Here is a 27,620-nt window from a genome sequence, read left to right as displayed (position 1 = left end):
AATGGTAATCTCAATGAAAAAGTTTACATGGATCCCTCGTGAGGTTTAAATTTAGCACATAGAAAAAAAATCGGTTACGAAAAGCATTGTATGGTCTAAAGCAAGCCCCTAAGGTTTGGAATGATCGATTTAGTAGTCTTATGACACAACTTCACTCTAAATCTTGTTATACCGCCACTACATTATTTGTTAAGTCTTTCAATGTAGGAATGGTGATATTACTTCTCTACGTAAATGATATGATTATCACACGAGGTGATAAGCAGGAAGTTAGTCATATCAAAGATGTGCTCAAAGTTATCTTTGATACGATAGATCTTGGTTTTTTACAGTATTTTCTTGGAATAGAGTGGCTTACTCACCTCATGGTTATTTGTTATCACAAACTAAGTATGCAGCAGAGTGTAAAGAATCCTTACAAACAATCAAGTTTTCAAATAACTTGATACTTCAAATACTCAAAACACAAAATAAATGCACATTGTTTATAAGCTTTACCCCACAAAAGAAGTGCAATAAATGCATAGTGTTTATAAGCTTTACACCAGAAAAGAAGTGCAATAAATGCATAGTATTCATAAGCTTAAGGAGACAACTCCTTACTATAATACATTTCTTTAATGGGCCCACATAGCCCTTATTTATAAGCATATTTAAAGAGTTGTTGGGCTATTCCCAACGGCTCTTAATAGAGACGTTGGGAATCAGCCCAACGTCTATCTTTTAAACTGTGTACAACAGTCAGTGGTTGACTGTTGTACATTGTACACAATCAGCCACTGACTGCGTACAGAAATATTACATAAAAAGGAAAAATAAGAAATGAAAAAGATTACAAAAATAAGAAAAAATAAAAAAGAGAAATTACAATCATATTCAAAAACATGAATATGCGTAAAATGTAGAAATGACTAAAATACTCCTACAGCTAATACAAGAAATATATATTTTTATATATATAAGTAGATGAATACATGTAGATATATATGAAATATATATATATATATGTATATGTATCTTCTTTTATATATAGAAAATACATTGTCGTTTGAATTACAATTTAACACCCCCCCTCAAACTTAGGGCAAGATGACCGAAAGATTGCCAAGGAGGAAATTGAACCGCGGAGCACACAAAGCTTTGGTGAAGAAATTTGTCAACTGATATTCTGAAGTTACATATGGAAGATCTATAACTCCTTTCAGATACGCTTCCCGAAGATAGTGACAGTCCATCTCAATGTGTTTAGTCCGCTTATGAAAAATATGATTTTTGGCAATGTATATTACACTTTTGTTATCACAACATAGCTTGGTGGGCCCTTCTATTGAAATCCCCATGTCTTCTAATAGTTGATGAATCCATACAATTTCTATGGTAGTAGTCGTCATGGCACGATATTTAACTTTTGTTGAGGATAGAGACAATTTTTGTTGATTCTTATATTTCCATGAAATCAGTGAGTCTCCTAAAAACACACAAAAATCAGTGGTGAAGTGACGGTTATTTGGGTCACCTCTTCAGTCAGAGTCAGTATAAGCAATTAATTTTAATTCAGAAGAAAATATAAGAATACTCCCTTTATATATCTCACAATCCGTAAGATGGCATTCATGTGAACTGATGTTGGAACTGACTTCCAGTATGAACTGCATGAGAGATATTTGGTCTAGTAATACTCAGATACATCAAAAATCCCACAAGTTGTCTGTAAGGGGTGGGATCGGAGAGAGGAATATCATCATCAATCTTCATTTTGGCTCCTACTATAGCAGGAGTTTCACAAACCTTATCATCCGTAATACATGATCTGTCAATAATCTCAGAGGCAAGCTTAGTTTGAGATAAAAAATACCCTCTATGAGAGTATGCTACTTCAATACCCAAAAAATAAGTTAGAAATCCCAAATCGGACATTTCAAGCATATCATTCAAAATTGATTTTATGCTTTTAACCTCTTTATAATCACTTCTGGTTATAAGCATATCATCCACATATAAGAGCAAAATGACAACCCTTGCATTGGTTTTTCTAACAAATAAGGCAATGTCAATGAAACAGAAAAAAAAACCATTTTCTAACATTACGGAGTTAAATCTATCATACCAAGACTTGGGGGCTTGTTTTAAACCATAAAGTACTTTTCGAAGGCGAAGCACTTTCCCTTTTGGAGTCTCCATTCCTGATTGAGCATCTATATATACCTCTCCATTCATATCATCATTTAGGAAGGCGTTTTTAACATCCATTTGATAGATGTTTCATTTGTTGATTGAGGCAACGGTAATGAGACATCGAACAATGATCATTCAGGTCATAGGGGCAAAAGTTTCTTCATAGTCAATCTCGTATTCTTGACTATATCCCTTTGCAACTAATCGAGCTTTATATCTCTCAAGAGATCCATCACTCTTAATTTTTACCTTAAATACCCATCTACACTCTATTTTTTTTACCCTTAGGAAGATCTTGAAACTCCCATGTCTTTGCCCGGTTGAGAGATGAAAGCTCACATTCCATTGCTTTCAGTCATTCATCATTCTTTTTGGCTTCTTCAAAGTTTCTGGGTTCTATATAGGAATGAATGGCGCTAAGGCAGACTCTATGTTTAGGAGTAAATGAGTCATATGAAATAAACCTAGAAGGCATCTTTCTACTTCTCTCAATTCTTCGTAGGTTTTCATCATTTGTTGAATTGGAACTACTAGGTTCACTGAATTTTTCAATTGCACTCTTAAAATTGTTTCTATCTCTATGGGTATATGTTATAGGATCTCTCAATGCTCCTTCATTTCTATGTTGGGAGATAGGTGGATGGGAAGAGCCATCTTCTTTATCATTGACGTCATTATGAATGAAATCGTCATCACTATCATCATCATGTGCTAACATTTCAAATAAAAAAGAGTAATCCATGTTTTCTTCAAAGGGTTCACTCCTTTCAAAACCATTAACATTTTCCAGAAAACTCATATTTCTGAAAACATATAGCTTGTCATTCTTAATATCATAACAACAAAACCCTTTTCGGGTTTCAGAATATCCAAGAAAAGTGCAGGCAATGGCTTTTGCTGAAAGCTTGTCATTCTTGTCAGTAAGAATGAAGCATTTACAACCGAAAAATCTCAACCGACTATAATCGAGTTCTTTGGTATGCAATTTTTCAAAAGGTAAGATATTGTTCAAGTTTTTATAAGGTAGCCGATTTATCAGATAGACAGATGCTAAAGTCGCTTCAGCCCAAAAACCTTTTGGGATGTTTTGAGAAACAATTAATGTTCGAGTTGTCTCTATTATATGTCTATGCTTCCTTTCGGCTAATCCATTTTGTTGAGGGGTTTTCGGACAAGATTTTTGGTGAAGAATATCATGACTTTCAAGATAATTTTTGAATTCACTTGAAAGGTATTCTCCACCAGAGTCAGTTCTAAAAATTTTTAGGTTCCCATTAAATTGATTTTTAATCATCATATGATAGGTTTTAAAAATAAAAAAAACTTCATATTTGTGCTTTAAGAAAATAAATTCAACAATATCTCGTGTAGTCGTCAACAAAAATGACATAATATACAAAGTCTCCTTTTGATAGGATGGGTGTCGGTCCCAATACATCCGAATGGATAATTTCAAAAGGTCTTGTTGTAAACATAGATCTTTGACAAAAAGGCAATTTTTTCATTTTTCCAAGAATACAGTCGTTACAAGTGAAATCACTTCTACATAGACTTTTAACAAAAGGTAAATGAGAATTTTTTGCAATATTTGGATGTCCAAGTCTCTTGTGTCACACATTAATATTCTTTTGTTGGACAACATTACAAAATGGGTTCTTTGGAATTTGAAGGGAATCGACATAGTATAGATCGTCCTTCCTAGAGCCTTCCACAATCAATCTCTTGGACCGGCAATCTTGTATCTAACATTTGTTAGATGAAAACTTTATATCACACCCATGATCCGAAAGTTGAGAAACGGAAAGCAAATTTAAGTTTAATTTAGGTATAAATCTAATTTTTAGGAATAAAGAACCCTTGTTTTTCAAAATTTCCTATTCCTTTTACTTCAAGAGATGTTCCATCCGCGATTGAAACAAAAAATGGAGAGGTATTTTTTGAGTATTCGGAAAAAGAACTAAAACTCGGGGTTATGTGAAAAGAAGCACCTGAATTTAAAAGCCAAGAGGTCTTACCAGGAGGAGAAGAGGTTGACATGGTGGCTCCGGAAATAGCCCTTTTTAGAAGAGGTTAAAGTGCATCTACAATTTGTTGCAATGAGAGCGTTCCATTTGAAGATGACGAGCACTCTTCCTTTTGAGGTTGGGATGTAGTAGTCATGGCAAGTAACTTTTTTCATTTTGGGAAAATAGGCTTGATGTGCCCCGGTTCCTTACAAAAATGGCATAAAAGCTTGTTATAATCCTTCTTCCCTCCTTGTCCGCTTGAGTTTTGATTCTTGAAGTGAGGAGGCTTGTAGATCCTTAAGTTGCTCCTCAGTCTTGAGATGGCATTAACTCCTTCATTTTCTTTATTATTGGAAGGTGTAGCTAGAACACTTGGGTTGTTCTTGCTTATACCCATACGAGTCTCTTCCCCACTTAGTTTAGTAATTACATCTTCAAGAGAGGGGGAAGTGAAGGCGGATAAAAGAGAAGACCGGATTTGTTCAAATTCAGGCCTAAGCCCATTCAAAAAATTAAAAAATCTATCTTCTTTCAATTGTTTATGACGAAGCTCTATGGCTTCTCCACTCCACTTGGGTTCGAGCATAGCAAGTTCATCCCAAATAAAAGAGAGTTCGGCAAAATACTCTCTTATAGTCATCTCTGCTTGATTAAGATTTAGCGCCCTCTTTTGGAGGTAATATTTATGGGACAAGTCCCTAGAGGTGTACATCTTCTCAAGGTACTCCCACGCTTGAGAAGCCTTTTTAAACTTGATAATATTGGCGTTGATTCTTGTTTCTACGAATGAGAAAATCCATGAGAGGATTTTAAAATTCCTCATCTCCTATTCATAATGCTTTTTGGTGTAGTCTTCAAGAGCCTTGGCTCTTTCTTCGCCTTCAAGAATTTTTATTTCTCCTTTCTCCATCAAGGTTATCTTTGGCTCTGGTTCGAGAATTGCGGCTTGGACATAGCCCCAAAGCCTTTTTTCCTTTAATATGAGCCTTCATGTTTCCGACCCAAACGTGATAGTTGGACCCATTAAGTTTGAAGCCGAGAGAAAAATGAGAATTTTTCACCCATTAGAGAGGAGAGATGATGAAAAAGAATACGTACCACAAAGGATTTTTAGACCTTTCTTGATAGAAGAGTCTTCTAAAATATTGGATGAACAAGAGGATCCACTCCAATCACCAAAAAATCGAGGGCACGCTTTTCGAGGCACTCAAAAAAGTGAGAATCCACACGATCTTTCTTTCTTCAACCATGCTCTGATACCATATAAAGAATCCTGAAAACAATCAAGTTTTCAAATAACTTGATACTTCAAATACTCAAGACACAAAATAAATGCATAGTGTTTATAAGCTTTACACCACAAAAGAAGTGCAATAAATGCACATTATTTATAAGCTTAAGGATACAACTCCTTACTGTAATACATTTCTTCAATGGGCTCACATAGCCCTTATTTATAAGCATACTTAAAGAGTCGTTGGGCTATTCCCAACGGCTCTTAATAGAGACATTGGGAATCAGCCCAACGTCTATCTTTTAAACTGTGTACAACAGTCAGTGGCTGACTATTGTACACTGTATACAGCCACTGACTGTGTATAGAAATATTACATAAAAAGAAAAAATAAAAAATAAAAAAAATTACAAAAGTAAGAAAAAATAAAAAAGAGGAATTGCAATCATATTAAAAAACATGAATATGCGTAAAATGTAGAAACGACTAAAATACTCCTATAGCTAATACAAGAAATATAGATTTTTATATATATAAGTAGATGGATACATGTAGTTCATATATATATATATATATATATATATATATATATATATATATATATATCTTCTTTTATATATAGAAAATACATTGTCTTTTGAATTACAATTTAACACAGAGATCGCTGAACGGTCAAGACTTTCATATGAAAACGAGTTGGCACTCCAGAGGTCATCAATGCAAAGATGATGAAAGATAATGGGGAACCTCTGAAGGATCCAACTTCATATAGACAAATGATTGGAGCTTTGTTTTATCTCTCTATTACTCGTCCAGTTATTTCTCATGCAATTCATTCTATTAGTCAATTTCAGCATGCTCCAACTATAGTACATATGAGTGTTGTAATGAGAATTATTAGAAATTCTATTAATTATGGGTTATTTATTTCATCCGCTTCCCCGTTAGAAGTTATTGCATTTTCTGATTCTAATTGGGGAGAGGATGTGAATGATAGATGCTCAACCACTAGATACTGTGTTTTTGTAGACGAATCTCTAATTTCATGGAGATGAAAAAGCAGCAGAAGGTGAGCCTCTTTTCCACTGAAATAAGGTAGTGTGTCATGGCGACAACTACGTCTGAGTTAGTATGGTTGAGACAGTTAATTAGAAGATTTGAGAATCCACATTGCAAAACCCTCAAGATTATGTTGTGACAACAAGAGCATAGTATACATTGCAAGCAATCATACATTCAATGATAGGACCAAACACATTGAAATAGATTGCCACCACGTTCGGGAAGAATTTCTGAAGAAAATCATCACGTTACCTTATGTTTCATCTGAGTATCAACTGGCAGATTTATTCACTAAAATGCTCCTGTCACCTAGATTTCACTTCTTACTTGGCAAACTCTCGGTTGTTACGCCTTGAGTTTGAGGGAGGGTGTTAAGACAAGCTTCTAATATATATCTATATGTGTATATATATATATATGTCTATATTATGTAAACCAAAGGGGTATTTCGATCATTTTAGTCTATAATAGAAGTCAACCCGTTGGTAGCAGCCCAACCCCTATCCCTTTTGCTGTTATAAATAGGGCTTCAAGCCCTTGTAAAAAGTATTGCTTTCTAAGCATATTGTGGAATACAAAAGCATTTATTTTTTACCCTTGTGTGGGTTGCTGGATCAATCAATTAGTGTTATTATTGGTTGATTGTGTTATTGTAAGTCCATAAGAGACACTTGTTTTGCTTTTGTTCTTATTTCATTACACTACACACCAACTAGTTGTGAGGTGATAACTACAAATACACGCGTATGAGGGGGATATGGGAGCTAAAGAATAGGGATAGCAGTGGACTAGGACATGGGAAGGGGACAAGGTATCCACCACTGCCCGCCTCAAAAATTTTTCCTCCATCCCCGCCTTCATTCCCACACAGGTTTTGATTTTAACCTCCATCCCCAGTCCAAACGGGGCGAGACGGGGCAGGGCCTTAGTTGACAAAGGCGCTAGGCGGAGCCTAGGCTATGAGCCCCTAAAAAGACTAGGTGAGGCCTAGGTGATACCCCAAATAAAAAAAAATTTAATCATACAAAATATGTAAACAAACTACTAAAATTAATAACAAACATGTATACAACATAAAATCAATCAACAATAAGCAATAGACAAATAATAACATGTTGTCGAACACTTTAAAACAATTATATTACATAAAAGCAATCAAATAGATAACTCATACACTTATAGATTATATATGAACTAAGTATACATGTATGTATATATAATATAAACACAAAATATTATAAATTTATAATATATGTTTATGATAAGTTAATATATATAATCATATATATTTACATAGAAAACATGTATATGTGTGTGCAACCGCGCATCAGACCGAGAGATTACATCGACTAGGCTCCACCTTTGACAACTAAGCAAAGGGGTGAAAGGAGAAAAAAAATAAGGTAAAAAAGAAAAACAAAAGAAAAAAAATAAGAGAATAAAAAAAACTTTTGCGGCGGGAGGAAGAAGAAAAAAATAAAGAAAGAAAAGAGACAAAAAAAATTAAACATGATAACTTGTCCCTGCGACTTAGGCATGGACAACCTAGGCAGCCTAGGTAAAAGAAACAGGGCCCTGCCGCCTAGACCCATAAGCCTAGGCAGTGGCCCTACGCCTAGCCAGCTTAGGCATTGCTTTTGACAACTAAGGGTGGGGCCCCGTTTCTCCAATCCTTTTGCGATTGTTGTCTTCCGCCATTAAAGGAAGGAGATGAAAGAAATGGAAACTCGTGTGACTCGTTAGATGAAGGAGAGATGAGAGATTCAAGAAAGGGTTTCACGTTAGGGTTAGGAATATATATATATATAGGATTTTATAATATGTATAAGGGTATAATAGTAATTTTGTTAATGAGGATCAAGGACGGGACGAGGTGGAGGCAAGGGTAAGTCTATCCCCACCTCCATCCCCGCACGGGCTATTCTCCGTTTCATGTCCTCCATCCCCGGTCCAAACGGGGTGAGGCGGGGCAAGGCCCTGTTTCCCCCCCAATTGTAACGCCCCAAAATTTCGACTTGTGATTTCGAAAACCTTATCGAAAAACCTTTCAAAGATTTAAAGTTTTATATTTAAAAACAACAGCGGAAGACATTTAGAAAGGAACACAAGTCAACAATCCTGGGTACGTTAGCTGAAAAATCATCATTCACATGTACAACATCTTAAAGGAATTTAAGAAATAAGACAATCGATTAAAATCTGCAGTTTATTACAAAATGAGCATTTTATTCCAAAGTTTAATAAATCTAAGAAAAACTCCAAAAAGTCCCAAAGCTAAGCCGTCAGCAGAAAGAAGATGAATCTTGATCCATGTTGCACCACGCCATCGGCTGCCCGTAAGGTCCTACTCCTCACCTGCCCATGAAATGGGTCAGTTTTACAACAAACCAGTAGGTGCACGAACAGATAAGTAGAATGAAAATAAAACAAGATATTCATGAGATAAGCAGTTATTATATTTAAGCAATTAAAACAATTGTAATCTATTCTAACAAATGTAATAAGTGCAAAGAGAAGCAGTGTGAGTCTCAGTCATCTATATCTATTCATGAATATATTATTTAAGTTCTGATATTAACTGGCCTGTGGGTACGCACAGACGCGAAACGTAGAAACAGCCGAGACCAATCCGGGGGTTTATTATGTCAGGTGTTTTCATTAACCCGGATGGCTGACTGAGTCCGCTCCTAAGGGGACGGTCAGTGACCAAGAGAGTAAATCCCCAAAGGCATTCGTGGCCCATGGATGCATCCAACTTCTGCAGAAGTGCCTGGGAGTTACCACCTAGGATAATTTACGGTAATCCCAATGCCCCTAACTCCGATGACTGGGGAAAACCGAGTCTTTTGCTCGTGGGGTGGTTGTTAACAACCTGTTCATCGGAGTCTTTGTACCATCCATCCTCTCCCTTGATGAACCGTGAAGATCGGATGGGTACGACGGGGGTTTCTTAACCGTCGTCCCATCCTATATGCTCTGGTCCATTAGACCCACTCGAGCATCTTGCCTGTGAAGGCGAAATGGTCACCATTTTATATGATCTCAGCATTTTGCTAATAGCATTCATCGAGGTTGCCACAACCTCATCATCCCACCATCGTAACCCACATGGGACATACTTGTCCAAAAGTACGATCGTACCTTCCTAGAGGTACAACTACGATGGAAGGGCAACATAATGGTATATGATTCTTTTGGTTCCTATATGACATGTTTTGCTTTTCTGAGCAATTGGCCTGTGGAGGCCGATATTACCATATCAAAAATCAGCAAAGTATAGATTTCACCCTTCAATTACCCTCCATGATCTTACATAAAATTCATACCGTACCTGCCTTAAGGTTTGGTTATAATGGCAATTGCAGTGGTTTTGAGTCTCTTCACAAAATCTATCTTAAGTATGCAGTTTCAAAGGAACAAGCATGCATAATAGACAATTATGAGTTAAGTAATTGTACACGTAAACAGGCATGCCAAGTAAACTACTTGATTTTTTTCTAGAATGAGTCTACCCAAAGAATTTACATTATGCAATTTCAAAAGAATCACACAGAGTAAAACATGGATCAACACATACTTCTTCAGATACGCAAATATGCAAAAATAATTATTCTATCTCAGAAGTCTTATTTTATTTAGTTCATATACACTATTCGTGCGACTTTCCCCTACCTCGGGATGTCTTGCAGCTGCGTGCGTCTACGCGTGTAGATGATACGAGGCTCGGGCCGCGGAGCCAGAGCGAGGGTCCGATGCGAGGTCTGCAACAGTGCTAAGTTAATAATAATGCGGAGCAAAAGAAGGACAATCCTGTCTATAGGAAAAAGAGAGGCAGCAGAGGTGTGCCCCTGCTGGCCGAAAACAGACAAGCGGTGGGAGAACAAGCCCCAGCCTAAACATAGCGCAGTGGCAGGGGGTCACCCCTGCCGACGGCCACCAAGTGGCAGGGGCTGAGCCCCTGCCGACAGCAAAGGATGGCAGGGGGCCAGCCCCTGCCGGAAGCACAGGTCGGCAGGGGCCAACCCCTGCCGCCAGCACGAAGTGGCAGGGGCTGAGCCCCCTGCCGACAACACAGGTCGGCAAGGGCCAGCCCTGCCGACAGCACCAGACGGCAGGGGCCCAGCCCCTGCCGAAGGCACAGGTCGGCAGGGGCCAACCCCTGCCGACAGCACGAAGTGGCAGGGGCTGAGCCCCTGCCGACAATACAGGTCGGCAAGGGCCACCCCTGCCGACAGCACCAGACGGCAGGGGGCCCAGCCCCTGCCGAAGGCACAGGTCGGCAGGGGCCAACCCCTGCCGACAGCACGCAGTGGCAGGGGCTGAGCCCCTGCCGACAATACAGGTCGGCAAGGGCCACCCCTGCCGACAGCACCAGACGGCAAGGGGCCCAGCCCCTGCTGAAGGCACAGGTCGGCAGGGGCCAACCCCTGCCGACAGCACGCAGTGGCAGCAAAAAGGGGTGCCGCAGGGGCCACCGGTCCCCTGCCGGCACTCCGGCGATTCGCAGAGGGAGACGGGGACGACAGGGGCCGCGTAGGCCACCTGTCGGGGCCATGGCGACACAGAGAGGCGGTGGGAGGCCGCGGCAGTGGCTGTGAGCCACCTGCCGGCCTCCCGGCGAGGTGACAGGGAGGGGGGTCGCAGGGGCCTCAGGTCCCCTGCCGACACCCCGGCGATCCCCAGCGAGAGAAGGGGACGACAGGGGCTGCGTAAGCCACCTATCGGGGCCCCGATGGTACAGGGAGGCAGTTGGAGGCCTGCGGCAGCGGCTGTGAGCCTGCCGGCCTCCCGGCGAGGTGACAAGGAGGGGGGTGAGGAAGAAAAGAGGGAGGAGAAGAGAAGAACGGCGTACCTGGGGGGGGTGGTTCCCGGCGTCGGCGGCAGGCGCAGCAGGGAAGGAGACCGGCGCGGGGGAGGAAGCTCGAGAGGGCTGCGAGACTCCCCTCGCCCTCCGACCTCTCTCTTAAAGGCGAAGGGGGGCACCGGAAGGGGAAACCCCTGGTGGGTTTCCCAAATCCTCCCGCAAGAGAAGGGGGAGAAGGGGGGGGGGAGAGCGGCGCTCGGGACCCTGCGTCGGGTTACGCAAAACCCTAACAATAAAAAGGGGCCCGGGTCGGGTCCGGACCCGACCCGGCCCGGGTCCAAACAGTTTTTTTTTTTTTAAATGGGATTTTACACCAATCCACTGCCATCCCTACTAAAGAGTAATTGTCGGTAGTTTGGTCCATTAAGGAAACAATTAGGGAGACATTAGGGTTGAGCATCCTATTTAAAGCTCTTGTAATAAGTTTGCAAGCAATGAGAAGAAAAGAGTTCTTAGGGAAATCCTCCACCTCAAATGAGGGATTGCATGTTGTCATCTTCACGGTATCCACTCACCGCCGGCCAGCCTCGTGCCACTGCCACACACACCTTGCCATTGCAGGTGCACACACGCACTGCTGTTGTGTCATGCATGCACAGCCTGCCGCCAGGGTGCCACGCGCAATTCTGTGCACCGGTACCTTATCTGTCACATATACACCCTGCTGTGTGCAGGGCCGTCCTCACGCTTCTGCGCACACTGCACCCCTGAGCATTGCCCCCTGTGATGCATCAGCAACCTACCTGCTCACATGCTCTTGCCCATGCAAACCCCACCTCTCGCCTGCCCCATGTGCATGCAGTGTACCCTCCATCATTTGGCTCAGCTGACACACCACTGTTTAGGCTGAGACGCTCAGCATTTGAGGTCTCACACGCAGCATCAGAACAGCTTGTATCAGGGTACGTCCACATTCCTAAACATGGTAAACTATCATGCCTGTAATAAGAAGAATACAAACCCTGCCCAGCAGCCAGCATTTTGTGTTTAGATCCCATGATAGTCTTCGTCAAGGTATAGAGTCATTACTGCAATCTTTCACTAAAAGGTTATCATATAGCCGGTTCACTCGACTTCTAAGTTTGTTTATGGCAGACATATAACCAACATTTTTCCCCCATAAAATTCTAAAAAAGTATCATGTGTGCTGCTAGGGATGTAGAGGAGTTGAGCTTGAGCCTGTGCTGTTTAAGCTGGGTTTGTACTTTAATACTAGACTTGAGCTGCTTTTTCATTATATATATATATGGCCACTAGAATATGAGAACAAGAGTGTGAACCAAGATTTTAATGGGTTTTTTTTGTTTTTTCTTAAATCTGACCGTATGAATGTGATCTACATGCTTAGTTTTAAAGGGACCGGCTCTTGAATAAGAAATGTAAATACTCTCTCTCTCTCTCTCTCTCTCTCTCTCTCTATATATATATATATATATATATATATATATATATATATATATATATATATATATGCACAAAGCATAAGCTGCCAAGAACTAGTTCAGAAGTACTGCATCTGATGGGAAGAATGTAACATAAACAAGTTGAACTAGGATGATGTGCACCCCAAGTGAGGATATAGATCCAACAGGAACCAAAATTTCAACTTGAATCCCATTTATCCAATCCAGTTTTGATGCATATGGGTTAGGTCAGGTTGGACCATAGTAGGTATAGTTGTCATGAGATATGCGGAAATATAAAGAGTGCTATAAGCACTTTAATGTCCAAAAGAGACAATAGCCAAGTCCACTAAGGAACAACACATACACAAGCCTTGAGAAACGCAAAATATAAAAGCCTCTTTATTGATAAAGAGAGAGAGAGCTCTCAAGCATGAAGATAATACAAAGGGGTTCACCCCTATTTATACAAAGAGAAATGAGAGGAAGGGAGGCCACATGGCCTCAAAAAGAGAGCCAAAAGGGGGCTCCCATGGAGTCGTTGGGAGCCCCCAACGGTCACAATTGTGACCATTGGGGGGGCAACGACTCTATGGTGGGCCCCTTAAGTGGCTAAAAAAGAAAGAAAATAAAAAAAGAAAAATAAAATAAATATAAAAAATAAAAAGAGAAGAAAAACAAGTACCCCTATCGGGTATTATGTGAAATGACCATAATACCCTTATCGGGTATTTTATATATATATATATATATATATATATATATATATATATATATATATATATATATATATTAACACCCTCCCTCAAACTTTACGGGGAGATGACGGAAAGTTTGTCAAGAAGAAACATGAAGCGGAGAGCAAGAAAGGCTTTAGTAAAGAAGTCTGCCAACTGATATTCTGAAGTAACATATGGAAGAGTAATTGTTCCTTATAAAAATTTCTCCCGAACATAATGACAGTCCATCTCGATATGTTTGGTGCGCTCATGGAATGTGTGATTGCTTGCAATATATATGACACTCTTGTTGTCACAACATAGCTTTGAAGCTCCAACAATAGCAACCCCCATGTCTTTGAGAAGACTGTGAAGCCAAACTAGTTTCATTGTTGTGGTTGTCATAGTCTGGTATTCAGCTTCAGTAGAAGATAGCGAGACTTTTTGTTGCTTCTTGCATCTCCAGGCAATTAAGGAATCTCCTAAAAAGACAAAAAAAATAGTAGTTGAGATTCTATCATTAAGGTTACCTCCCCAATTAGCATCAGTATAAGCAAGAAGGTTTAATGAAGAAGATGATGATAGAAATAGCCCCTTATTTATAGTGTTTTTGATGTATCAGATGACTCGGAGCACGATGTTCATATGCACAGTTGTAGGAGCATGCTGAAATTGGCTTGCAGAGTGAACCGCATGAGCGATGTCGGGTCTGGTGATTGTTAGGTAAGTGAGAGATCTAATGAGTTGTCTGTAGGGTGTGGGATCTTCTAGAAGAACCCCGTCCTCCAGCCTTAATTTGGCATTAATGACCTCTGGAATCTCTACTTTTTTATCATCTGAAATGTCAGACTGAGTATATATATCTACAGCAAGCTTCATCTGTGACAAAATATATCGTCTAGGAGAATATGCCACTTTAATACCAAGAAAATATCTAAATAAGCTTAAATCAGACATGTCAAAATTATTTTTTAACATAGTTTTAACATCAATAATACTATTTTGATCATTCTCAGTGATAATCATGTCATCAACATAAAGTAATAAGATAATAATGCTAGTACCTGCACTTTTAACAAAGAGAGCAATGTCAGTATAACATGAGTAAAATTCTAATTTAACCATGATATCACTAAAACGATCATACCAAGCCATGGGGGCTTGTTTAAGACCATATAAGGCGTTTAAGAGTTTAAGGGTTTGACCTTGTCCAATATTAATTCTGAGTGGTGGATCCATATATACTTCTTCGTTTAAATTCTCATTTAGAAAATTTAGAAAAGCATTTTTCACATCGAGTTGATATATAGGTCATTTTTTGGTTGATGCGACAGCTATTAGAGTTCTGACACTAGTCATTTAGGCTACAGGAGCGAATGTTTCCTCATAGTCGATTTCATATTCTTGCGAATATCCCTTCACTACTAACCTGACTTTATATCTTTCTAAGGATCCATCGCTTTTAGTTTTAACTTTAAAGACCCAACGACATCCAATAGGTTTTTTATGTGGAGGGAGTTTGACTATTTCCCAAGTACTAGCTTTTTTTAGCGCTTCTAATTCTATTTTCATTGCTTCAACCCAATGTGGTAGAGTTTTAGCTTGATTATAATGAGCGGGTTCATGATATGAATGTAAGGTTATCAAACATGCCCGATAATTGGGTGCTAAAGACTCATAGGATACAAACCTATTAGGTAGTATTGATTCTCTCGAAGAGTATCGAATGGAGGGCTCTTCTGAAGATTCGAAAATTTGAGAGTATTTCTCTAAGGCACTGATGCAGTGGTGATGGTCGACTGCAATGAATCTGCTGGCTGGATGAGGAAATGTGACTCTCACGTTCAGCAATGGGCAGAAATAAGAGAAACTGTCACCCAAAATGGTGGTGACTGTGTTAAACCTCCTTTTATTGAAATAGAGAACTCCAATGAACGAATTCAGTGTTGAATGATAAATGAAACTAACAAACAATGCAAAGGAATGAGACAATAGGAAAAAAAAAGTAAAGAAAATGCTGGAATGAAAAAGGTTGCTGCCAAGGAATCAATCTGAATGTTCTCCGCCTGCGCACAAAACCCTAGAGGGGTTTTAAAGACTTTTGGTTGGATTCGGGTAGCTGGTCCGGCCCCGGACCCGATGCTGCTCTGGCCTGCTATTGGATCTGGAGCGGTCCGACCCATAATCTCTATGCTTGCCTGGCATTAGTACATAGTGGTACCTCCCCTCCACGTTTTGGAACCAGTATCGGAATTGGATCCACTGCTTGGATCCAATTCCCAAAGTGCAAATCCAGTCCCCTACGTGAGTCACGCGGTACGAACCCAAGCCCATCCTGCTCTGCATCATTCTCCCCTGGTTGGGAAAAAGTCGACTCCGACGACTTGTTGTTCTTACAGTAAGCACTTAGATCAGGCACAGTAAATGTAGGAGAAGAATGCCAATTTTTTTGGGGGGTAGCTCAAGGAGGTAAGATCGGTCTAGTAGGTTCGCGAGCCGGGGCAACCCGGTCTCCTTTGTGGGAAGGAGAACTATCCTGTGACCCTCAAAGACAAATGTGTACGTATTCCTACGGCCATCATGGATGGTCTTACGGTCAAACTGCCAAGGACGTCCCCATAGGATGTGACACGCACTCATGGGCGCCACGTCACACCACACTTCATCGTAGTAATGCTCCCCCATAGAGAACCGAACTAGACAACGCAGGGTGATGGGCACCTCATTGCCTTTCTTTAACCATGCCATTTTATAAGGTTGGGACAATTTTTCTGTTTTTAGGTTCAAGATGGACACGACACTCTCGGACACCATATTCTCGCACGCTCCAGTATCAATGATAACATCACACGCACGCCCCTCACAGTTACACCGGGTTCTAAAAATATTATTTCGTAACCATTTTGTGGGGGCCGACTCTCGGGATGTGGTCAACACATGACGAATGGTTAACAAATTTTCGATGCTGCCATCGAACTCTATGACTTTCACCTCGTCATTCCCCTCAACAAGCGACTCACCCTCGCTCTCACTATCGGACGCAGACTCAACAATGCCCTCTGCTAGATGAGTGTTCTTATTCATGGTGGGACACTTGGATGCAATATGACCTAACTCTTGACACCTAAAACAACGAACAATGGACTCATTGGGCTTACCCTTGGATCTGGTGTGGTACGCAGGTCCAGATTGATCGGGTTTGCTAGGGTCGACTCCTTGGGTGGACTTTGAGCCTTCTTTCCAAGGGGAGCTCGCTCCCCTGATTGGGAAACTCAACTTGAGTTGACTGGACTGATTACTACGGGATGTCCTATGTTCCTGCCTCATTTTCAGTTTCTCCTCTACATTCATAGCATAACTACTTGCCTGATCCAGTGACTCGACTGTGATACAACTGAAGTCGTCAGAAATATACCTCGTGACCTGCTGGCGGGCGGTCTCCTCGATCTGCACTCGTAGGGAAAGGCGATGGAACTCCGCAGTGTAATCCGCCACAGTATTGGTGCCTTGACGCAGGGTCAGGTACTCCTTGTAGGCTCTCTCGGCGTGATCTGACGGCACGAACTTAGACTGCATCAACCGCTGCATCTCTTCCCAAGTCTGTACACGCTCTAATCCCTGTCGCTCCCTCGACCGCTGCATCTCAACCCACCATGTCTGCGCTAGGCCTCTCAACCGAGTAGAGGCTAGGGAGACATGACGGTGCTCGGCGACATCGTGGTAGTCGAAGAAGAATTGGACGGCATATGACCAATCAAAGAACTGCTCTGCATCGAACCGGCCTGCGAACTCTGGAAGCTCTAACTTCACCCCATACGTGGAGAGGCGCTCTGGTGCTCTCTGTTGTCGGGCCCCTACCATTCCTGCAAGATACTCGTTCCAAAAAATGTCGTTGTCCCGTACTGCTTCATCGCCCTCTGTGCGGTACTGTTGCCTGGATGTTGTCGAACTCCACCGATGGGTGGTCGATGCTCTGGTCGCGCCGGTCCCTGTTGAATCTGTCGCGGCCTGGTTAGCCCGCGGGTGGGGGCCAACTGTGGTTGGCGTTGTTGTATCGGGATGTAAGGGGGTCCTACTAAAGGTGGACAGGTTTGTTGGATCTCGGCCTCTACGTGGGTAGGAATGGGGTAAAACGGGTTTGGGTTATGACAAGGGTGTTGGACCTGGGTTTGGATCGGTAATGGATTAATGGGTTGGTTTGGGTTCGGGTATCTAGCTGGGTTGGTATAGGACTGAGATAATTCGCCCGATTGGATATGGATCGGGCCTAATCCTAGACTATTCGTCGGACCCAGATTTGGATAGGTTGGATCAAGAATTGAGTTGTGGGGGTAAGAGGCGTGGTTTGAACTCAATCCACGATCCATACGATTATGGGTCTGGTTTTGACCCGGCTCAAAATCAAGCTCGAGCTCTGCCCGGGTCCGATACAAGTTTGGGTCGGTATAGGATCCATTTTGGGGTTCAAAAGTAACGGGTTGGGTCGGATTTGTAAGAAACTGCGAACCGAACCCAACTAGGTAGGCTGGATAGGAGGGTGTGAGACCAGAACCCGCTCCCGAGAACCCAAAGGGTGGTCCTCGATAACCGGGTCCGGACCCAATTAACATAGGATCCAGACCGAACCCTAAGAGGTCAGGCCCATTCCAAGCAAAATCAGCCCCCCGAACCTGCGGTTGGGTTGCGACATTTCCCCCGCGCGCAGGTGCTGGGAAAATCGACAGACCCTCCCCCGCCCGGGGTACGCCTGGTGCGACGGCTGCCTGACTGGGTAGCACAGCCGGGCCACGCGGGCCGTGCCTGCCCTGCAACCCCTGCTGCGTGGGTCGGTGCCAGGAAGGCGCACCCAAACTGCGGTTGGGGAGCCCCTCTTCAGTCCGGTCTGGCATCATGCTCGGGCCACGCGTGTCGTGCCCGACCTGCAGCCCCTGCTGCGTGAGTCGGTGCCAGGCAGGCGCACCCAAATGGCCACTGGGACCCCCCTCTCCCCCCAACCGAGTGGTTACCCCACCACAGGGCATCAGCGGTACCTCGGGGTGGGGCGACGTGAGGTCGGCGTACCTGCGCAGCTCCATTCCTGCATTTTCTGGTGGTGCGGCAGTCTGAACAGCTGGTTGGGTTGGATCGTCAGCCACCGCTTCCACGAGGACGACAATGTTGCCGCCCCTAACCAGCTCCATTTGCTGTGTAGAAGGCGTGGGAGTCGCTGTCGGTGATTCGATCCTCGCAACCCTATCTTCGACCCCATCAAGTCGGCGTGATATTCCGGCCACGTCACGGCTGATACGCAACACGTTCTCTTGCATCTTCGTCATCACTTCCATCATCCGCAGCATCGGATCTGCGTTGTCGGCATCTTCCTGCTCGATCGTCGTTGCTGGATCGCCCCTTACCTCCGAAGCCATCTTGCGTATGAGGGGAAATGTGATGGCTCTGATACCACTTTGATGCAGTGGTGATGGTCGGCTGCAATGAATCTGCTGGCTGGATGAGGAAATGTGACTCACGTTCAGCAATGGGCAGAAATAAGAGAAACAGTCACCCAAAATGGTGGTGACTGTGTTAAACCTCCTTTTATTGAAATAGAGAACTCCAATGAACGAATACAATGTTGAATGATAAATGAAACTAACAAACAATGCAAAGGAATAAGACAATAGGAAAAAAAAAGTAAAGAAAATGCTGGAACGAAAAAGGTTGTTGCCAAGGAATCAATCTGAATGTTCTCCGCCTGCGTACAAAACCCTAGAGGGGTTTTAAAGACTTTTGGCTGGATCCGGGTAGCGGGTCTGGCCCCGGACCCGATGTTGATGCTGCTTTGGCCTGCTGTTGGATCTGGAGCGGTCCGACCCATAATCTCTATGCTTGCCTGGCATTGGTACACAGTGGTACCTCCCCTCCACGTTTTGGAACCAGTATCGAAATTGGATCCACTGCTTGGATCCAATTCCCAAAGTGCAAATCTAGTCCCCTACGTGAGTCACGCGGTATAAACCCAAGCCCATCCTGCTCTGCATCAGGCACTAATAGGCCTTTCTTGATCTCTTCGGGTGTAAACATTAATGTTTTCACTACTAGAACCATTACTTGGTGGTGACACATCAAGATTGGACACATCACAAGTGTCTTCTATATTTTCAAGATGATTCATAGAATCATCATTTATGTCATCAACAAGATCATGTAAAAACGTATAATCACTTTCATTTGATTTTTTGATTTTTTGATTTTTTCATTTTTTCAAAACCATTCTCATCTTCTAAGAAAGTTACATCTTTTGAAACATATAACTTGTCATTTTTTAAATCAAAACACCTATAGCCTTTTTTATTTTCCCTATAACCTAGAAAAACACATTCGATTGCCTTCGGAGACAACTTATCTCTCTTATGTAAGAAAACAAAGCATTTACAACAAAAAATGTGAAGGCGATTGAAATCCGGAGAGAATTTAAAAAGTTTTTCATAAGGAGAGACATTCTTTAATTTTGAGAAAGGCATTCTATTGATTAGGTATGTTGAGGTTAAGATGGTTTCGGCCCCAAAAAAATCGGAATATTTCTAGAGACAAGCAATGTTCTAGTGGTTTTTATAATATGCCTATGTTTTCTTTTTGCTGGTCTGTTTTGTTGTGGAGTTCTATGGCATGATTTTTTGTGACAAAATCCATTATTAGTTAAATAATTTTGGAATTCATTAGATAAGTATTCACCACCGGAATCGGTTCTCAAAATGGATATATTACTTTGAAATTGATTTTGAATTTTTATATGAAATTCTTTAAAAAAGGAAAACACTTTCGATTTTTTACTAAGAAAATATATCCAAACATATCGAGTAAAGTCATCAATGAAAGTGACATAGTAGGAGTAACCCCCTTTAGACATGACCGGAGAAAGACACCAAACATCTGAGTGCACCAATTCAAAGGGTCTTAAAGAAAGAAAAGTTCTAGTTGGAAAAGGAATAGACTTCATTTTTCCAAAAATACAATCTTTGCAATTAATGTCTTTTTCCTTACAAAATTTGTTTCCAAATGAAAAAAGATATATTTTTGAATAGCTTGGATGACCAAGCCTTTTAGGACAAGTTTCAATATTTTTTTCTTGGACATAAGAACAAAAATAATTTGTAAGAAGGTTTAGATGATCCATATAGTAGAGGTCCCCCTTCCTATAGCCTTACCCAATCCGCTTCCCGGACCAGAGATCCTGCACAAAGCAACCATTAGATGAGAAAGATATTTCACATCCATGGTCGGCAATTTAGAAGACCGAAAAAAGGATTTAATTTAGTTTTGAAACAACTCTAACTTTTGGAACAAAAAGATTTTGTGAATTTTTTGAGTTAAGAGTTCCAATACTAGAAATTTTCAAAAAGGTTTCATCGGTCGTAGAAACACAAGAGCCTTTTGAATTTGTGCAAACATCGACTAAGGCATTTTCATGAGGGGTCATATGGAAAGATGCTCCGGAGTCTAAGATTCAAGAGTACGTATCGGGTGATGATGTAGACGAAATGGCCGCACTCGACGTGGAGGAAGTAGCTTTAAGGATTTGTTAAAGAAACATGGATATTTGACCAAGGGTCTCTTTGAGGTCATCATTCTTGCCTTCATCTTCTTTGGTGGTAGATTCTTCAAGAGAGGCCACCTTAGGTTTGAAAGCTCCATTGAGCTTTGGGCAAGCGGGTTTAATGTGACCCGACTCATAACAATGATGACAAACAATCATTTTTCTTCCTCTATTGTAGTTTCCTTGTTTACCAAAGTGGGGGGGGGGGGAGTTATAGGTTTTTACATTGTTGCCGGGTTTGGATACGGCAAAGACTTCATCAACATCCTTACTCATGTCAAGCCTTGTTTCTTCTTGAGTGATTTCAGCAATGACATCCTCTATTGGAGGAAAAATAGATTTATAGAGAAGTGATGACCTCACTTGCTCAAATTCGGGACGCAACCCAAATAAAAAATTGAACAATCGATCTTTTTTCATTTGCTTTTGTCTTAATTTGACATCTTCCATAGCAACCCATTTTGGCTCTAAAAGAGCCAACTCATCCCATAGTGGATTTAAAGCACTATAGTAATCTTGAATGCTTGAATCACCTTGTTTGGTGGTTCTAATTTTTTCTTGCAAAAAATATGCTCTTGCAAGATCCTTTTAGGTATACATACCCTTCATAAAAAACCAAGCCTCATTGGCCCTGCGAAATTTAGCTATATTATCACATACCTTGAGCTCGACATTGTTCATGAACCAAGCAAGGATTTTTGCATGATTGTTTTCCGAATCTTCAACGTCTTTTTGATGATTTTCAATAGCTTTGAGGCGAGCATCTCCTTCAAGAGCCTTTTCTTGACCACCTTCGATCTTTGTGAGCTCCAATCTAGGTTCCGGAATAGAACCCATAACATACCCCCAAATTTCTTACCTTTGCGGTTGTTTTCCATAGTCGAAGCCCACATCATGTAGTTCTTTCCATTGAGTTTGAAGGATAGGTCGATTTTTGCTTCCATAATGCCACCAAGAAGTGAGAAGAAGGGAGACAATAGATGAGACATATATGTACCAGGCTTTTTCCTCTAAGAACCGAGTGGCTCTGATACCATGTAATGAGATATGCGGAAATATAAAGAGTGTTATAAGCACTTGTAATGTCCTGCAATGGACAACCAAAAGAGACAATAGCCAAGTCCACTAAAGGACAACATATACACAAGCCTTGAGAAAGGCAAAATATAAAAGCCTCTTTATTGATAAAGAGAGAAAGAGCTCTAAAGCATGAAGAAAATACAAAGGGGTTCACCCCTATTTATACAAAGAGAAATGAGAGGAAGGGAGGCCACGTGACCTCAAAAGAAGAGCCAAAAAGGGGCGCCCATGGAGTCGTTGGGAGCCCCCAACGGTTATAATTGTGACCGTTGGAGGCCCCAACGACTCTATGGTGGGGCCCCTTAAGTGGCTAAAAAAGAAAGAAAATAAATACAAAAAATAAAAAGAGAAGAAAAACAAGTACCCCTATCGGCTACCGTGTGAAATGACCATAATACCCCTATCGGGTATTGTATATATATATATATATATATATATATATATATATATATATATATATATGTGTGTGTGTGTGTGTGTGTGTGTGTGTGTACAAATACATATTTTAACAATAGTATCCACTGATAACCATACATGACACATCCACCCTCGCCTTTCATTGATAAATTCATTTTCAGGATGGAATGGAAACCAAAGATTAGCACATAGAGGCAATATTGTGGCAAGATAAAAAACCTGAAACTGCGGGTAATCTGGAGCACTGAAAAGTGTGATCAGCTTTCCTGATTGTACTTCATGATCAATTGTATAACCCTTCTGCATCTCTGCAAGTTCAGGACGTTTCTCTCTTGCATCAGGACCTTCATGGGACCTAATAATCAACTGCATTTCCAACAATCAGCTATCTATCTGGACTTAGTAACAGTGATTACTAAAAGAATTAAAAGAAGAGAGAAAGACACATATAGTAGTTTGAAAATTCTAGTAAATAAGTTGAAAACAATATGAGCACCAGTAAGCATTAAAACTTAATCATATGAGCAAATACAGTTTTGCATGAAAAATCGATTCTAAAGTACAATCAACATGTAGAATAAAGTGTCATAACTTAAATTTGGAATCTGCAGCTGCCAATGAGACATATAGGGATCTATACAACACGTTACAACTAAATTGATCTTAAGTTTCCAAGGAACCAGAGATATTACATGCTCATCAAGTTTGAGATGAACAGAAAATTTTACATTCCCAAGCATATGTATATTTTTTGCTGATTGTGGGGTAATGAAATGTAGAGAAAAGAGTTTAGTGGGAATTCAACTGTGCTGATACTTTGAAATGAATATGTTTTATCATGATCAAATAGGAAAACATATATTCCTCTATGATATGGTCAATGTAAAAACATGATTCTAATGGAAGTACTCAAAACATAGAGGTTTCTTGGGATACTGCTGCACTTCAGTGTAACTTTTCTCTTTTCTCTTCTTTTTTTTTGTTCAGAATACTATGCTATATTCACAGAAAATATGCTATTTCCTGGTGCAAACTTTTGAGAGGGAAAAAAAGCACAAAGCAATGAATATGGTCATTTTGGAGCAAAGCCCATTACAGCAAATACATTGCACTGTTCTCAGAAAAGAGGAGAGTATAATGGCTGATTAAATCAACAACAAATATGCCAAAAAGACAAAAGGAAAGTTGCTGGCCGTGGGATTCATATTGTGAGTTCTTAATCACATGCAACCAGAAAATTGGAGCAGAATGCTTGACAAGGATTGCACAGGACTACCAACTCAAGGGGTGGACACTAGGTTAGGAAGCCATCAAGTATTGGGTAGCCAAACCAGTTTCTGGATCCAAACCTGAGAAGACCAGGCCCCAGCATCACCCAATAACTTGGTGAATTAAATTTGGTTTACATGACAACTCAGACTTCATACCAGATATCAAAATATCTGGCCCTCAGTCAAATTAAAAGAACCTAAGAAAAGTTCATCAAAATCCATAAGCCAACTCCTTGCCCCTCAATAATATCCTTTGGTTCGACATTGCCCAAGCCAGCAGTTCAACTGGGTGGGTATGTGCCTAGGGTTGGAACCAAACCCAAAAGGACACAGCCTATTGTTGGAAAGTGAGGATCTCCACATTCACCTGTGCAGGAAAGAGAAAAACGAGAAGAAGAAGAAGAGGCTGCAAAAACTCGTTCTTTTAACTCCAGCGTGTTTTACATTCTATAAGAGGTTTAATATATAACTATTACATAACCTTTTTAGGGTACTAAAATACCCTCTAATAATATACGAATTTACAACAGACATCCATCACTTTGGATCTGGATCCGATCCATTACAGAAATCGGGTCCAGACCCGACTTAAATTAGAGAACCAAAAACGACTTCTTTTCAGCCTCCCTCAAGTTGTGCATGATCCTGGACCATGAACAACTTGCCTTTTAGAAACCAGAATTTGTCTTTCGTCAGTCCTTTGGTAAATATATCTGCAACTTGCTCTTCAGTTCGCACAAACATAGGTTCAATCTCTTTCTCTTCAACCTTCTTTCTGACGAAATGTTGATCAATCTCAATATGCTTTGCTCGACTGTGATAGATGGGGTTAAAGGACATATTGATGGCACTTTGATTATCACACAACAGGAGTGAACGAACAATCGGTTCTCCCATCTCTGTTAAGAGATGTCTTATCCATGTAGCCTCAGCAGTCGCAGCAGCCATCGATATGTACTCTGCCTCTGTACTTGACCTAGCGACTGCCTTTTGCTTTCTACTACTCCAAGAGACCATGTTGGATCCAATGAAACTACAATAACCAGATACAAACCGTCGTTCAACTGGGTCACCCGCCCAATCAGCATCAGCATATATAATGATTTCATGACCACCTTTATTTAATTCACTTTTCCTGTACACCAGCCCATCACCAATTGTACCCTTTAGATAACGAAGTATTCGCTTAACTGCCTCCATGTGCGATGTATGAGGTTCATGCATAAACTGAGATACTTGATTTACCGAATAGACTATGTCAGGTTTGGTAAAGGTCAGATAGTGTAACATGCCCACGATGTTGCGATATCTAGTGGGATCCTTATATAGATCTCCTTCTTTGGAACTCAATTTTTGATGGACGATGCTTGGAGTTGCCAATGGCTTATAATCTTCCATGCCTGCTCTACTAAGAATATTCATCGTGTATTTGTGTTGAGTAAGAGTAAGTGTATCACACGTTTTATCAACTTCTACTCCAAGAAAATATCGCAGATCATCGAGATCTTTCATTTTGAATCTCTGATTTAATATATTCTTTACCTCCTCAATATGATTTTTGTAGTTCCCTGTGATGATAATATCATCGACGTATATTAGCAGAAGAGTGGTTACATCTCGTTCATTGTAGATGAATAATGAGTGATCTAGAAGAGACCGAGAGAAACCGTGCTTCTGTATTTCCAACGAAAAACTCTCGAACCAGGACCGAGAAGCTTGCTTCAATCCATATAAAGCTCTTTTCAACTTGCATACATAATGATTGGCATCTTGTTCTGCATACCCGATGGGTTGTTCCATATATACCTCCTCTTTTAGGTCTCCATGTAAAAATGCATTTTTAACATCTAGCTGGCTCAACGTCCATCCATGTTAAATGGCAAGACCCAACACAATACGAATGGTTCCCATCTTAACAACGGGGCTGAAGGTTTCATCAAAATCTTGTCATTGTTCTTGTGTGAACCCTTTGGCTACAAGTCTAGCTTTATACCTTTCAATGCTCCCATCTGGTTTATATTTTATCTTGTATACCCATCTCGACCCAACTACATTCCTGTCAAGTGGTCTAGGCACAATTTCCTAGGTACCACATTCATGTAAAGCTTTCATCTCTTCATTCATTGCTTCGATCCATCTTCTAGAGTTGGCAGCTTGATAAAAAGTGAGAGGCTCATCCTCTTTATTTATGGATGTTAGGAACTGTTGAAAATCCAATGAAAATTTTTTATAACTAACCCACCTGTCAAGCGGATGTCGGGCCCGCGTGGATCTTATGATGTTGTCCAACATATGTGGAGCGGAAGTAGAAGGACCAGAATCATTATCACAAGAAGTGGATGAGGGTGCTTGCTCTTTTTCTCGCCGGGTGTATACAATACCTTTATACTTTACTGGCTCCAAGTTTTGTGTGGTAACCTCTTTTGTTTGGGGTATATTTGATGACTCCTGACATATTTCCTTCTGGCTGCAATCTGCAGGACAATCTTCTCTAGCATTAGAGAAGAGTTCTGAATTTAACCATGGATCGTACACCTCAACACTTGGACCTGAACTAGCAATATGAGAACTTGGATCAACAGGCTGATTGTCAAAGTTCATCTCGTCAAAAACGACATTCCTCGATATTTTGACACGTTTGCTCAATGGATCATAACACTTATACCCCTTATAGTCTTCAGCATATCCCACGAACCTGCATTTCAATGCTTTATCCTGAAACTTATTTCTCAATGAGTTGTCAACGTGAGCATAGCAAACACATCCAAACACACGTAATTCATGATACCCGGTTTGAGATCTAAGCAAGTCAGGGTTTATCAGGTTTGGGTATTGCCAAGTACCTGATGGGCCACCCAGATACCCACCTTACCCCATTCTTTGAGTATGAGTACTTCACGAAGGCCCCACAGTAGAAGTTCCAACAATTGCATGCCTAACAACTCAGCTCAGTATTCGTCATTAAAAATGTTGAAAAAAGTGAAACATCTGCATAGCATTTGTAACTTAAAATAGTGAAACTGTCTGATCGAGAAACAAAACCAAAACCATCACCTATTTGATTGTGGCATTGTGCAAACAACAGCCAATATGAATGTAAGTCCCCTATAATCACAAAAGAAAAGTGTTTCCACGAGAAGGAAGGAAGGCGAGCACATAAACAAGTGACGAGTGCTAACTTATAAACATAAAACCTTCATGATCAAGGGAGGAAAACAAGGAACCCACTTCAGGGTAGTGTTTACTTTCATATCGCATGTCTTGTCTAGTAAAGAGTTCCTGGGTAGTGTTTACTTTCATATTGCATGGCTTGTCCCCAATCCACTGCCAAGAACTTGTAACTATTTTGTCTAGCAGAACCCACACTTCATGTATGGAACACTCAACTTAAAGCATCGTTGCTTTGCTGTATTGGTTTTCATAAACCCATGAGTTGATTGTAATGGTTTTTATAAACTCATTTGTTGATTGAGGAAGAACAAGGAAGAATGGATGGAAGAAAAAAGCAAGAAACAGGGAGGAACAAGAAAAAGAAATATCTGTCACATGGTATCTAATGGTATAAAAGTGGACGCAGGCCTCTGAATAAGAGATGTATCTACAAGAAATCATCCCTCATTAGACACTCAAGTTACATGTACATCGCACTATGCATTTTCAAGTAAAACAGATAGTATGGATGAGTTTAGCATGGTTCATTTAGTACAAATCATCCTTTCACCTAATATGTGGATGTTGAGGGACTTTCTATAGTTAGATTTTGGTGCAATCCAAGTCATTCTCTTCTATTCTTGAATAAAATACATTTATTGGTTT

The 27,620-nt window shown here is 40.9% G+C and overlaps 1 protein-coding gene across 1 annotated transcript in view; it reads right to left on the bottom strand.

Moving 5' to 3' along the window:
* Nucleotides 1-27,620, bottom strand: part of LOC149830430 (serine/threonine-protein phosphatase 7-like) — a 41,605-nt gene that overhangs the window by 6,739 nt on the left and 7,246 nt on the right. Inside the window, exon 3 of the mRNA XM_090015811.1 lies at nt 22,753-22,899. Within this exon, the coding sequence (XP_089871937.1) occupies nt 22,753-22,899 (147 nt within the window). The remainder of the gene's footprint in view (nt 1-22,752; nt 22,900-27,620) is intronic.

The sequence above is a fragment of the Nuphar pumila genome, chromosome 8 (genome assembly GCF_984573655.1).
Source record: "Nuphar pumila chromosome 8, dmNupPumi1.hap1.1, whole genome shotgun sequence".
NCBI classification, from domain to species: Eukaryota; Viridiplantae; Streptophyta; class Magnoliopsida; order Nymphaeales; family Nymphaeaceae; genus Nuphar; species Nuphar pumila.
The sequence above is the reverse complement of the archived record's forward strand: the minus strand, read 5'-3'. Positions and strand labels throughout refer to the sequence as shown.